The sequence below is a fragment of the Pan paniscus genome, chromosome 10 (genome assembly GCF_029289425.2).
Source record: "Pan paniscus chromosome 10, NHGRI_mPanPan1-v2.0_pri, whole genome shotgun sequence".
NCBI classification, from domain to species: domain Eukaryota; kingdom Metazoa; phylum Chordata; class Mammalia; order Primates; family Hominidae; genus Pan; species Pan paniscus.
Window position 1 is genome coordinate 29757301 of NC_073259.2, and position 14379 is coordinate 29771679.

The following is a 14379-nucleotide window of genomic DNA, read 5'->3' on the forward strand; positions in this document are numbered from 1 at the left end:
GCTGGCGAAACTGGCACAAGTTCCCTTCCCATCTTTTCCCAACTCGTGCTTCCCACGGCGTGCTGCCTCCAAAAAAGGAAGAAACCGGCGAAAAGGTTAGCTGTCGCTGGCTAGTATTTAGCATAGGAGCTTGTTTGCAAAACATCTGGGCACCAAAAAACCTAGCTTTACAGAAAACGCACAACCCTGAGTCCCGCAACCGAGATTTAGTGAGCGCCTATGGTGGCGAGGCCCACGGTGCCCTTGGACCCCCACTCCACCAGGGCGCCCGGGCCAGGAAGAGGGGAGGTCAGGTTACCCGGCCACCCCTAGCTATTACACGTTGACCCAAGCCACTCTGGGGGCCACAGATGAGTAAGCTGACTAACAGGAAGGACAGGCGCGCGAACCGGACCGTCGACCCAGCGGGGACGCGAAGGGGAAACATGGGGGAGTGGCCCGGGGACGCCTGCTGGCTCCGGGGCTGCTCCCCGCAGGCGGCAGCCCGAGGCGGAGCTGCAGAGGCCATCTGGCGCGGAAGGCAGAAGCCGGCCCTCAGCCTCCCCGCCCTTCCTCCGCCTTCCCTCGCCTACATGCACAAGCTCCAGGCACGTTCCCGGGATCCGAAAAGGCAGAAGCCACCACTCGGCCCGCTCCTCCTTCCCGGCGAGCATCCCCCGAGCGCCCCGCAGAGACACGTGGAGTCAGGGGGCGCGGGCTGGCGGGTTCCCCGGAACTCTGGGGCGCGGGCTGCAGCGCCCGCCGCGCGCCACTCACTTGCTGGCCGGAGCGGGGCTTGCCCTGGGGCACTCTCCTAAAGAAGGAGGTCCTGGCGGTGAAGAAGAAGTCCTCGGCGTCCTCCTCCAGGCTGCTGTAGCCGCTGCTCATGCTGCCGGTCCCGTCGCGCGCGGGCGGCCTCCCCGGGGCGCAGGCGGCCAGGGAGGGGGTGCGGCGCCCGCCAGCCCCGCGAGGTTCCCGGCGCGCGGCCCCGGGCAGTCCTTATGCAGCTGCGGCCGCCGCTCAATCAGGCTGTCCCGGCCCCTCCTGCCGCCTCCCCGCCAGGCTCCAGGCGCGGCTCGGCCCCGGTGCGCCCGCGACCCCGCCTCCCTGGGCCCCGCCCCGGACGGGCGACAGGCCGAGCCCCACCCCGCGCGGCCGCGACCCTCCCCGCCCGCCCGCAGGTGGGGGGAGCCCGGCCCGCCCCTTCCAGGCGCGCGGGTTTCTCCCGACAGCGTCGCGGAACCCGGAAAGCCGGGCGTTAGAGCTGCGTCTGCTGGGGCTGTGCTCGGGTCGCTTCCTCAACCTCCCGGAAACTGCAAATTCCTCTGCGAGCCGTCCGCCCGCCCCCAGCCTCGCTGGCTCGAGTTTCGGAGTGGGCGGGAGCAGAGCGGGGAACTTTCTCTGCGTCCACTCCCTGCTCGCCCCCGCACCAGGGTCCTGTAGGGGTGGGTGGGGGTTGCCCGGCCGAGGGACCCCCCAGGTCCCACGGCTTCCAGCAGCCGCAACGCCCAGTCCTGAACCCCAGCAGCTCGCCCCTCCAGGAGGATTTCAAGTTGGCAGAGATGGGTGGGGAGGTCAACAACTGGGTTGAGTTTATTCGAATGAAAACATCCTTTCTGGTCATTCATTTGAGCTTCGGTCTTACCCTTTTCCCCTTCTTTCTAGCGAGGGCTCACTTCCAAATAAGATCGTTATCTTAGGCGCACTCAGTGCAACTGAAAGGTGAACTAGTTCTATAGTTACAGAACAATCGAGTGCTTATTAATTAAATGTGCTTTGTAAATGTCCCCGCCACAATCAGCCTTCCACGGTCACCCACAAGGCATGGTTTAAGTGGTGGGGATAAGGAGATCAGGGAATTCCATCCATCCACGTACAAAAAAAGTTTCCATGTTTTCTAAAACTCTTCAGTCAGCTAATCCTCTTAAAGCCACCAGTGGGTAACAGTCTTTTACACCTTGGTGTTACTGCACTGATTTAAATCATACTAATTTCAAGATCTTGACTGAAAGGTTCTTTTGAAGCTGCAAGCCCTGCTATAGTTAGCGAGCTTCAGAAGAGGTTTCATTAGGAGGGGAAGAGAGACGTTAGAAAAGAGAAAATGTCCATCCATCATAGCCAAACTAGCCAAACTCTCTTACATTATCTCCTTCAATACTCCGAGCAACTCTGCAAGGTACGTAGTGCTATTTTATGCCGGTTTTACACCTAGAGCAGCAGCTGAGGCTTAAAGAAAGGAAAGTGGCTGTAGGAGGCAGTACTCGGACCGTTCTGCTTTGCGTTCTGTTGATCTGAACGTGGTCACATACCCTACTGGGTTCTCTGCTTGGTCTCGGTCAGCCGTGCTCTTTTGTGGACTACAGGAGGAAGAGTTGGACCCGAAATGACGGGAAGGAGAGAAGAATTGACTCATGAGTCATCCTACTGTCCCTAGGCTGAAAGAAGGCTTGCAAACCTGCTCCACCTTCGGGCATACACATCCATCTTGTAAACTAGTTTATATTACCCCACGTGATTCACAACAACTCCAGAAGGAGGGCCTTTGAGTTACAGCCCATTTTAAAGGTCCTACAACATTAAAGTCTTCTTCTCGGCCACACAGCTACGGAATGATAGGAAGCCAGGAATTCTAACTCCATATAGTTTCACCCAGCTTAAGCTGGTCCGTGTGTGTGCCATGCACATAATCTAATGTAGGAGAATAGGGCTTTATGACAAATTTTTCTTATTTGGTTTCTCTTATTTCATTATTCAGATATAATATTAGCGCAGCTCTTATTAAATATTCCAAGGTAAGAATAATGTGTAGGTTAAGGACTTAAATTACTCATTTTATTGTGGGTAGAAAGGGGAAAATAATTTTACCTAGAACAAGTTGAAGTTTATGAATACTTTGAGGAAAAATGCATTAAAATGCTTTATTGGCCGGGCGCGATGGCTCACGCCTGAGGAGGCAGAGGCGGGTGGATCACTTGAGGTCAGGAGTTGGAAACCAGCCTGGCCAACGTGGTGAAACCCCGCCTCTACTAAAACTACAAAAATTAGTTGGGCGTGGTAGCGTGCGCCAGCTACTCGGGAGGCTGAGGCAGGAGAATCGCTTGAACCCGGAGTGGCGTAGGTTGCAGTGACCCGAGGTGGCGCCATTGCACTCCAGTCTGGGCGACAAGAGCAAAACTTCGTCTCAATAAATAAATAAACTTTATGATGCACCACACCATAAAAATGATTTTTTTCATTGTATTATTTTTAAGCTCCAAAGGACTGGATTAATTTGTATATCTGTCAGCATACCATCAGAATCAGTTATAATAAAAAGGCATGATTGAGTGGGGCACAGGGGGAAACTGAGGTGGAGGATCACTTGAACTCAGGAGTTCCTATCCAGCCTGACCAACATAGTGAGACCTTTTCTCTAAAAAAAAATGATTTTTTTATAAAGGCATGATTGGGCCAGGCATGGTGGTTTACGCCTGTAATCCCAGCACTTTGGAAGGCCGAGGTGGGAGGATTGCTTGAAGCCAGGAGTTCAAGACCAGCCTAGGCAACAAAATGAGACCCTGTCTCTACAAAAACAAAAACAAAAAACAAAAAAAAATTAGCCAATGTGGTGTCACATGCTAGTGGTCCCAGCTACTCAGGAGGCTAGGTGGAAGGATCACTTGAGCCCAGAAGTTTGAGGCTGTAATGAACTATGATCTTACCACTGCACTCTAGCCTGGGTAACAGAGTAAGAGTCTGTCTCTTAAAAAAATAAATAAATAAAATAATTTTAAAAGCCATGATCAAATAATGAAATGGAAGCACTGCTTTTAAGCAACAAAAAAAACATAAATAAAGGAAAGGGCCGAGTGAGGTGGCTCACGCCTGTAATGCCAGCATTTTGGGAGGCTGAGGCCAGCAGATCACTTGAGGTCAGGAGTTCAAGACCAGCCTGACCAACATGGTGAAACCCCCATCTCTACTGAAAATATATAAAAAATTAGCTGGGCATGATGGCACATGCCTGTTGTCCCAGCTATTCGGGAGGCTGAGGCAGGACAGTCACCTGAACCCTGGAGGCAGAGGTTGCAGTGAGCCAAGATCACGCCACTGCACTCTATCCTGGGCGACACAGGGAGACTCTGCCTCAGAAAATAAATAAATAAATAAATAAAGGAAGGAAGAATTGTGATTTTGTTTCCTAAAAGCAGCATAATGATATTTGTATATTTTTCTGGTAGCTTTTTTTTTTTTGAGACAGGGTCTCACTTTGTTGCTGGAGTGCAGTGGTGCCATGTTGGCTCACTGCAGCCTCGACCTCCCAAGCTCAAGCAATCCTCCCACCTCAGCCTCCCGAGTAGCTGGGACTACAGGCATATGCCACCAGGCCTGGCTAATTTTTATATTTTTTTTTTTGTAGAGACAAGATCTCACTATGTTGCCCAGGCTGGTCTTGATGAACTCTTAGGCTCAAGTGATCCTCCCACCTTGGCCTCCAAAAAGGCTGGGATTACAGGTGTGAGCCACCATGCCTAGCCTGGTAGCATTTTTAATTAAAATATTGTGAATTTAAAATTTAGCTCATGAAAATTGTATCTGTAAAAATTCAAAATGTCATGTTAAGCAACTAGACATTTTTAACATTTCAAATGCAGGGAAGGGGGTGGAATAAATAAAATTAAATGTATGCAACCAAGTTCAAGTTTTGTTTTGTTTTTTTGAGACACAGTCTCACTCTGTCACCCAGGCTGGAGTGCAGTGCTACAATCTCAGCTCACTGCAACCTCTGCCTCCCGGGTTCAAGCAATCCTCCCGCCTCAGCCTCCTGAGTAGCTAGGATTACAGGCACGCACCACCTCACCCGGCCAATTTTTGTATTTTTAGTAGAGACAGGGTTTCACCATGTTGGCCAGGCTGGTCTCAAACTCCTGACCTCAGGTGATCTGCCTGCCTTGGCTATCACTGACTCTTATGTGACCTTTAACAATTTAATTAACTTCTCTATGCCTCAGGTTCATCGGCAGCAAAATGGGGATGACAATGTCCTCATTTTATTTTCTTTGGTTTACTGTAAGGATTAAGTGAAAGAATCCAGGCAAAGTCCTTGGCATAGAATAGGATCAAGCAAATATTCATCTTTCTTGCCCCAAATATTAGACCTTATTGCATACTTAACATTCATCACTCACTTCTTTCTTGTTAACTAAACAAGGACTTTAATTCAAGAATCCCCTCAGGAAAAGAAGTCCAATCTCAGCTCAGGGGTAAGGCCTGACGTGCAGAGTCAGTCGTGGTGGTCCCATTCCCCTTGCCAGGGATTGCTTTAGGCATGGACAGGTCTCACAGACCTGACCACTGAGACCAGAAGGAAAGCTGGCTTGGTGCCTTTTAGGAAGATGTTCCTCACTTTTAAAAGAAACCTACAAAAAAAGACTATGTCTTCTTCCTCTGGATCTTGCATGCTTGCATATGGTACCTAGGAATTCTGTACCCATATTGTGGACAAAACAGACACCATGTTAAAGCAGAACAATACAAAGACTTCATAGCTCTTTGATTAACCAGGTTTGACGCCACCCTAATTAGGACTTCTTGTTATGTGACATAAGATATTATCTCGCTGCTTTTTTTTTTTTTTTTTCGAGACGGAGTTTCGCTCTTTTTGCCAGGCTGGAGTGCAATGGTGCAATCTCGGCTCACCGCAACCTCCACCTCCCGGGTTCAAGCGATTCTCCTGCCTCAGCCTCCCGAGTAGCTAGGATTACAGGCATGCGCCACTACCCTGGCTAATTTTGTATTTTTAGTAGAGATGGGGTTTCTCCATGTTGGTCAGGCTGGTCTTGAACTCCCAACCTCAGTTGATCCACCCGCCTCAGCCTCCCAAAGTGCTGGAATTACAGGCGTGAGCCACCACGCCCGGCCTAGATACTGCCTTGTTTAAGCCAGTTGAGTTGACCTGTTATCATCCTATATTCCCATCATTTTGTTCCTGCTGGAATAGTCATATCTCTCATAATATTTCTGCCACGTTCTGTTCTCCTCCATCGACATTGGTAGAATCAGTAGAGACAGATAGAAAAAGAAGTAAGAGTTTTTAAATGATTGCTAAGTTGTTCCCCTGAAGATAATTTAGAAAGTTCATTTTCTTACCTTAAAAAAAAAAGCAACCCATAGCAGAGGTATTTAAATTGGCTTTAAAAAGGAAAAAAATATGTTCTAAAATTTCTCTCAAAAATTCTGACAGGCTGGGTGTTGTGGCTCACACCTGTAATCCCAGCACTTTGGGAGGCTGAGGCAGGCAGATCAACTGAGGTCAGGAGTTCAAGACCAGCCCGGCCAACATGGTGATACCCCATCTCTACTAAAAAAATACAAAAATTAGCTGAATGTGGTGGGTGCCTGCAATCCCAGCTACTCAGGAGGCTGAGGCAGAAGAATCACTTGAACCAGGGAAGTGGAGGTTGCAGTGAGCCGAGATGGCACCACTGTACTACAGCCTGGGCAACAGAGCAAGGCTCTGCCTAAAAAAAAAATAAAAATAAAATTAAATTAAATTAAAAAAAATATATGACAAACTCAAAGATGATAAGAGTTGGTTACATGGCCAGGCACGGTGGCTCACGCCTGTAATCCCGGCACTTGGGGAGGCCGAGGCAGGCGGATCACGAGGTCAGGAGATCGAGACCACGGTGAAACCCCATCTGTACTAAAAATACAAAAAATTAGCTGGGCACGGTGGCGGGCGCCTGTAGTCCCAGCTACTCGGGAGGCTGAGGCAGGAGAATGACGTGAACCCGGGAGGCGGAGCTTGCAGTGAGCCGAGATCGCGCCACTGCACTCCAGCCTGGGCGACACAGCAAGACTCCATCTCAAAAAAAAAAAAAAAAAAAGAGTTGGTTACATCAGCCTGGTAGCTGGAGGACAGGCTCTTAATAGTTGAACCGATACAATCAGCGGCTGTTCTCTTTGGTCAGTGCCTATTGGCTGCAACTATCACCCTGGTTGCTTCCATTTTGTTCATGGCAATGACAGGAATAAATGGTATAATAACTGAAAGGCAATGTGTTTGGTTGTTAAGTATGTGGGGTGAGAAATCAGCCTGGGCTGGGCACAGTGGCTCACACCTGTAATCCTACCATTTGGAGAGGCTGAGGCAGGCAGATAGCTTGAACGCAGGAGTTGGAGACCAGCCTGGACAACATCACGAAACCCTGTCTCTACAAAAGATACAAAAATTAGCCGGGCATGGTGGTGTATGCCTGTAGTCCCAGCTACTCAAGAGGCTGAGGTGGGAGGATTGCTTGAGCCTGGGAGGTCAAGGCTACAGTGAGCCATGATCAGGCCACTGCACTCCAGCCCGGGCAACGGAGTCAAACCCTGTCTAAAAAAAAAGAAAACCTGTAATCCGAGCACTTTGGGAGGCTGAGGTGGGCAGATCATGAGGTCAGGAGATCGAGACCATCCTGGCCCACATGGTGAAACCCCATCTCTACTAAAAATACAAAAATGAGCTGGGCGTGGTGGCGTATGCCTATAGTCCCAGCTACTCGGGAGGCTGAGGCAGGAGAATCGCTTGAACCCAGGAGGCAGACATTGCAGTGAGCCAAGATTGTGCCACTGCACTCCAGCCTGGCGACAGAGCAAGACTCCATCTCAAAAAAGAAAAAGAAAAAGAAAAGGAAATCAGACTGCCTGTGTTCAAATGTGGGCTCAGATGGTGTGACCCACTGCATATTATCTAAACTGGTTAAACCTCAGTTCTACATCTGGAAAGGGAGGGTAATAAAATCTTACCTTATAGGATTCTTAAAGGGATTAAGTAAACTAAGACATGCAAAACATTGTGCCTGGCACATAATAAAAGCTCATGATGTTAGCTAATATGATTACGTATAAGGATAGTATTTCCATGTTTGGGCACATCCTCAATAATCAAGGAAAGGATGTGTTACCTGTGAGCCTGGAGGTAACCCCGGTTTATAGGACAAGGTGGGGGAGAAAAGCAAATGGCTTTTCCATCACTAGATTTGTCCATCCAACATATCTAGGACCTAATGAGCTGAAATATTTTGTGCAAAGGGCACTACCTGGTACGAGGACTGCAAGATAAACCCCATAGTTTGGTATCTGTGTCCAAGTGAATTTCATCATAGGCTTCTGCATTTCCTCATTACTGTGATAAGAACTGGCCAAGGGAAAGCATATACCTGATGAAAAAATCCTTGATCATCATAATCATGTTACCTTGTATCTCAGCCCCTCAAAGCCCTTGACATTAATGCTTACTCTGACCAAGTCATAATTACCTTTCTCCTTTGAAAGATAAAGAAACAAACAACAACAACAAAAAAAAAAGTTAAAGAAACCAAACAGATAAATTGAAGAGCTACACTCCCAACTCTTTTTTTTTCTTTTTTTTTGAGACAGAGTTTTGCTCTGTCACCCAGACTGAAGTGCAGCAGTACGATCTCAGTCCACTGCAACCTCCGCCTCCCAGGTTCAAGCGATTCTCCTGCCTCAGCTTCCCAAGTAGCTGGGATTACAGGTGCCTGCCACCACGCCCAGCTAATTTTTGTATTTTTAGTAGAGATGTGGTTTCACCATGTTGGCGAGGCTGGTCTCAAACTCCTGACCTTGTGATCCACCCACCTTGGCCTCCCAAGTGCTGGGATTACAGGTGTGAGCCACCACGCCTGGCCTACACCCTGAATTTGGGAGAGTAAAGAGTATAGGGAGAAATCCTTCTTTAGTTGTGAGGCTTTCTGTTTTCTCTTTCTTTCTTTCTTTTTTTCATTTTTAGAGATTGGATCTCACTATGCTGCCCAGGCTGGCCTCGAACTCCTGGGCTCAGCGTGGTGTATAGCTGGGACCACAGATCGTGTGTGCCACTGCTCCAAGCTGACTTTTTTTTCCTTTTTTTTTTTTTTTTGAGATGGAGTCTTGCTCTGGCACCAGGCTGGAGTGTAGTGGCGTGATCTTAGCTCACTGCAACCTCCGCCTCCCGGGTTCAAGCGATTCCCCTGTCTCAGCCTCCAGAGTAGCTGGGACTACAGGTGTGCACCACCATGCCCAGCTAATTTTTTTTGTATTTTAGTAGAGATGGGGTTTCACCATGTTGGCCAGGATGGTCTCGATCTCCTGACCTCATGATTCACCCGCCTCAGCCTCCCAAAGTGCTGGGATTACAGGCGTGAGCCACCACGCCTGGCCCTGTTATAATATTTAAAAAAAAAAAATAGAGATGAGGTCTCACTATGTTGCCCAGGCTAGTCTCAAACTCCTGAGCTCAACCAATCCTCCCACCTCGACCTCCCAAAGTGCCAGGATTATAGACGTGAGCCACCACACCTGGCCTATGCATGGAATATTTCTTAATTTTTTTTTTTTTTTTTTTTTCTGAGACGAAGTCACTGTCACCCAGGCTGGAGTGCAGTGACATGATCTCGGCTCACTGCAAGCTCTGACTCCCAGGTTCACGCCATTCTCCTGCCTCAGCCTCCCGAGTAGTTGGGACCACAGGCGCCCGCCACCACGCCCGGCTAATTTTTTGTATTTTTAGTAGAGACGGGGTTTCACCTTGTTAGCCAGGATGGTCTTGATCTCCTGACCTCGTGATCTGCCCGCCTCGGCCTCCCAAAGTGCGGGGATTACAGGCAGGAGCCACTGCGCCCGGCCTTATATTTCTTAATTATTTTTAAGAGACGGAGTCTTGCTCTCTTGCCCAGGCTGGAGTGCAATGGCCTGATCACAGCTCACTGAAGCTTCCCCCTCCCAGGGTCAAGCGATCTTCCCACCTCGGCCTCCTGAGTAGCTGGGACTACAGGCACGCACCATCACGCCAGCTAATTTTTTGTAGAGACGGGGTCCCTCCATGTTGCCCAGGCTGGTCTCAAATTCCTGGGCTCTAGCAATCCACCCACCTCAGCCTCCCATAGTGCTGGGGTTACAGGCCAAGCCCAGTCATATTCTTAATTTTATAGTAAAATAAACTGAAAGGCAGATGGTAATTGAAATTTTTTAAACAACTACATTTTAATACTATGAGGATCTTCATCCATAGATGATGGCGTTAGAGCAGGGCCTCAGACCTAAAACTTCTGAAAACTTAAGTCATGGTAGTAAAGCAGACTCTCACGAACAATTTTGTGGAAAATATTTTGTTTTGAAATAGCAATAACTACTAGAATGGTTTCTATTTTTTAAATTTTTTATTACATATTTTTAAAGACAAGGTCTCACTCTGTCACCTAGGCTGAGTGCAGTGGCAGGATCACGGCTCACTATAGCTTCAACCTCCCAGGTTCAATTGATCCTTCTGCTTCAGCCTCCCGAGTAGCTGGGACTACAGGCGTGTGTCACCATGCCCAGCTGATTTATTTATTTATTTATTGAGGCATGGTCTGCCTGTGTTGCCCAGGCTGGTCTCAAGCTACTGAGTTCCAGCAGTCCTCCTACTGTGGCCTCCCAAAGTGTTTGGAGTACAGACATGAGCCACTGCACCCAGCCTAAAATAGTTTAAATAAGGCCTAGATGGATAAAAATAGAATATGACCCTGTTTTGGGCACTATGGAAGGTTACAATGGCATTAAGAGAAGACTGAAGAAAGGAGAAAGCAGTATAGCACCTCTATATCTAAAAATTGATTTCCCATAGTAATCGAAACAGAAAAAGACAGAAATCAATTTAAGCCTGAGAAACCAAATATAGTAACAATGTTTTAAAACTTTAAGTTATAGCTTCATAAATAAAAAATTCTAAAACCACACAAAACCACTGGGGTCTAAGATGTCTGTTGGTAATTTCCACTTACTATTATTACGTACATATAGGTCACAGTTAAAAATTTTTGTTAATTCTTTCAGTCACGCTACAAAGATGATGCATATATGGTGAATGGAAGCAGTGGAGAATTCTAGCTTCCCTCAAATGAGAAAGAAAAAAAACAAAATCCAAACTTCAACATTTGGATCTTTTTGGCAAAGATATAGGACTCCCAAAGGGCATTTGAAACTAAAAATTAATTAGGCAGGTTGTTCCTCAAATAGTTGGGAAATTTACCGAGTAAACACACATACTGTTTGCTCAGTATGTTTAATGAGTTTGCTCATTAAAGTACGAGTTTATTCATGTCCAATGAAAGAAAGCCCACAGGGGGGACAAAAACCTGAAGAGCAGTTGGTGGTGATGTGTGTGCGTATGTCTGTGTGTGTTTGTGTGTGTTTTGAGATGGATTTCCCATGCTGCCCAGCCTGGTCTGGAACTCCTGGACTTAAGCAATCCTGCCTCTACCTCCAAAGGTGCTGGGATTACAGATGCATGCCACTGTGCCTGGCTAGTTGTTTGTTTGTTTGTTTTTTTAACTTCTGAGATATTTTTTCTAGAAAAGACCCCTCAGATAAGGAAAAAAGATTAATTCATTGAACATTTTTTGACCTCTTACTGTGTATCAGGCACTATTCTTTTTTTTTTTTTTTTTGAGATGGAGTCTCTCTCTCTCTCTCGCCCAGGCTGGGGTGCAGTGGCGCGATCTTGGCTCACCGCAAGCTCCGCCTCCTGGGTTCACGCCATTCGCCTTCCTCAGCCTCCCGAGGAGCTGGGACTACAGGCGCCCGCCACCACGCCCTGCTAATTTTTTGTATTTTTAGTAGAGACGGGGTTTCACCGTGTTAGCCAGGATGGTCTCGATCTCCTGACCTCCTGATTCACCCGCCTCAGCCTCCCAAAGTGCTGGGATTACAGGCGTGAGCCACCGTGCCCGGCTTATCAGGCAGTATTTTGAGCGCTCCTAAACTCATTTAATCCTCCTAACACTTCTCATCTTCCCCTGGAAGCGTGGCATAGACTTTACAACGGCAAGCGGCAAGGCAGCCTGAGCTCCCACGTTCACCCTCCTGATCACTACACTACACAACCTTCGGGCTCAGCCAACCTAGGGTGAGAGGAGTGTCAGACAGCTTCAGAGGAAACCACAAGGGTTTCCAGCCACAAATGATTTGCAGTGAATTGATTTGAAATGTGTTATTAGAGAGTGTCTTTGTGTGACAGAGATTGTATTCGAGGTTTTTAAATGAGAGAAAAGATTATTTTTATTCAATTGTCTGGGACATTGATTTTGATCAGTCCTTGCAATTAATTTCTGTTCCCTACCCCCACGCTTCTGCTAAGGGCTTTTAGCCATCTATCCCTTAGTTTGAATACAGGTAGGGAGATCCTGAACTTTTTTTGCCATGAGGCATTGACCATGATTATGACCCATCCATAGTGATATTATGTCTTACAGGGGCTTCTAGAAGCAGAGCTAAGGCTGGGAGATTAATGCTGTCCTCAAAGTGAAGAGTCACCACTACTTGTCAAGTCATGTCATCTCTGCAGCCACGTGCATTTGGTCAACTGGGAAGAATAAACAGACATTTCTGACATTTTTGCTTGAGATTTAACCTCAGCGCGTCAAGAGATAGAGAGGGGAACAGAAATAAATAAAATGTGGCTAAATAGGGACTGTTTATCACAAACACAAGGCAGAGATCTGGTGACCATATCTGACTTTGAAATCTGTGTCTCCAGGAAGGGGAACATCACACACCAGGGCCTGTTGTGGGGTGGGGGGAGGGGGGAGGGATAGCATTAGGAGATATACCTAATGTAAATGACGAGTTAATGGGTGCAGCACACCAACATGGTACATGTATACATATGTAACAAACCTGCACGTTGTGCACATGTACCCTAGAACTTAAAGTATAATTAAAAAAAAAAAAAGAAATCTGTGTCTCATGACAACAGCTTTAGGAAAATAGAAATGCTTTTTTGTTCAAGAAAGGCATTCCAGGGAGAAATTGAGCCTTCTTAATAAATACAAATAAGAGACCTAACAGTGCCCTCAGAATTTCTGTGGAGGCCTTAGTGGTAGCCTAAGCTGGGCTGCATAAATTGTCCATATCAAAGGAAAATTGCTGATGGAGATAATTCCGCAATTGTTCTCCCTTGTTCCCTGCTGTGCTATATCCGTGCCATAGCTATAGCTACATCCACTCTTTCACTACCTTAAGTACTGAGATCTTATTATATGCATAGCACCATGGAAACTGGGTAAGACATAAAAGAAGAGTTAGATAGATTTCTGGCCTTCAAAACCTTATAAACTAGTTAATGAAAAAAAATATTCCCATAGAACAATTATGTAATGATAACAGACTGATTACCCAATCAATAAACCTGTGAAGAATGTGTCAAAATATAAGACAAAGGTCAGAAGAATGTGATAAGATTTGGTCAAGGGCCGGGCAAGGTGGCTCACGCCTATAATCCCAGCACTTTGAGAGGCCAAAGTGGGCAAGTCACTTGAGGTCAGGAGTTCTAGGTCAGCTTGGCCAACATGGTGAAACCCCATCTCTACTAAAAATACAAAAAAATTAGCTGGGCATGGTGGCTTGTGCCTGTAATCCCAGCTACTCGGGAGGTGTGGAAGGAGAATTGCTTGAACCCGGGAGGCAGAGGTTGCAGTAAACTGAGATTGCACCACTGCACTCCAGCCTGGGTGACAGAGTGAGACTCTGTCTCAAAACAAAATAAATAAAAGATTTGGTCAGGAAGCCTTCAAAGGAGGTGGGATTTAGTTTGATTCTTAAAGGAGAAGGATACGTAAGAGGAATAGAATAGGAAGTTCAGGGAGAAGACCGGTCACTAGCAAAAACTTAAGCACAATCTAGTTGCCTGCTGAATCAAACACTCAAAATAGGCTAGGTGTGGTTGGCGCATGCCTGTAATCCCGGCACTTTGGGAGGCTAAGGTGGGTGGATCACCTGAGGTCAGGAGTTCGAGACCAGCCTGGCCAACATGGTGAAACCCCATCTCTACTAAAAATACAAAAATTAGCCAGGCGTGGTGGTGCACGACTGTAAATCCCAGCTACTAGGAAGACTGAGGCAGGAGAATCACTTGAACCTGGGAGGGAAAGGTTGCAGTAAGCTGAGATTGTGACACTGCACTCCAGCCTGGGCAATAGAGCGAGACTCTGTCTCAAAATAAAAATAAAAATAAAAATAAAATAAATAAATAAAATAGGCCGGGTGCCATGGCTCATGCCTGTAATCCCAACAACATTTTGGGAGAGTGAGGCGGGTGGATCACGAGGTCAGGAAATCGAGACCAGCCTGGCCAACATGGTGAAACTCTGTCTCTACTAAAAATACAAAAATTAGCTGGGTACGGTGGCGCATGCCTGCAATCCCAGCTACTCGAGGGGCTGAGGAAGGAGAACTGCTTGAACCCAGGAGGTGGAGGTTGCAGTGAGCGAAGATCGAGCCACTGCACTCCAGTCTGGGCGACAGAGCAAGGCTCCATCTCAGGAAAAAAATTAAAAAATAAAATAAAATGGAGAAAAATTGACCAGATATGTGAAGGCCAACGTGTTAAAAAAA

The 14379-nt window shown here is 47.2% G+C and overlaps 1 protein-coding gene and 1 long non-coding RNA gene across 3 annotated transcripts in view; one reads left to right on the forward strand and one right to left on the reverse strand.

The window, feature by feature from the left end:
* Positions 1-4483, reverse strand: part of RASSF3 (Ras association domain family member 3) — a 90446-nt gene extending 85963 nt beyond the window's left edge. The window contains exon 1 of one of the 2 annotated variants that reach the window (XM_034935513.3): positions 757-4483. In XM_034935513.3, coding sequence (XP_034791404.1) covers positions 757-867 — 111 coding nt within the window. In that variant the 5' untranslated portion in view covers positions 868-4483. Of the gene's footprint in view, positions 1-572 lie in introns of both variants that reach the window. The other variant, XM_034935514.2, reaches the window with a different exon arrangement.
* On the forward strand, positions 2034-12376 carry LOC134728471 (uncharacterized). The gene is made up of 2 exons (XR_010108894.1): positions 2034-2155; positions 12240-12376. It is a non-coding gene; the product is annotated as an uncharacterized LOC134728471 (long non-coding RNA).
* Positions 12377-14379: the final 2003 nt, after the last annotated feature.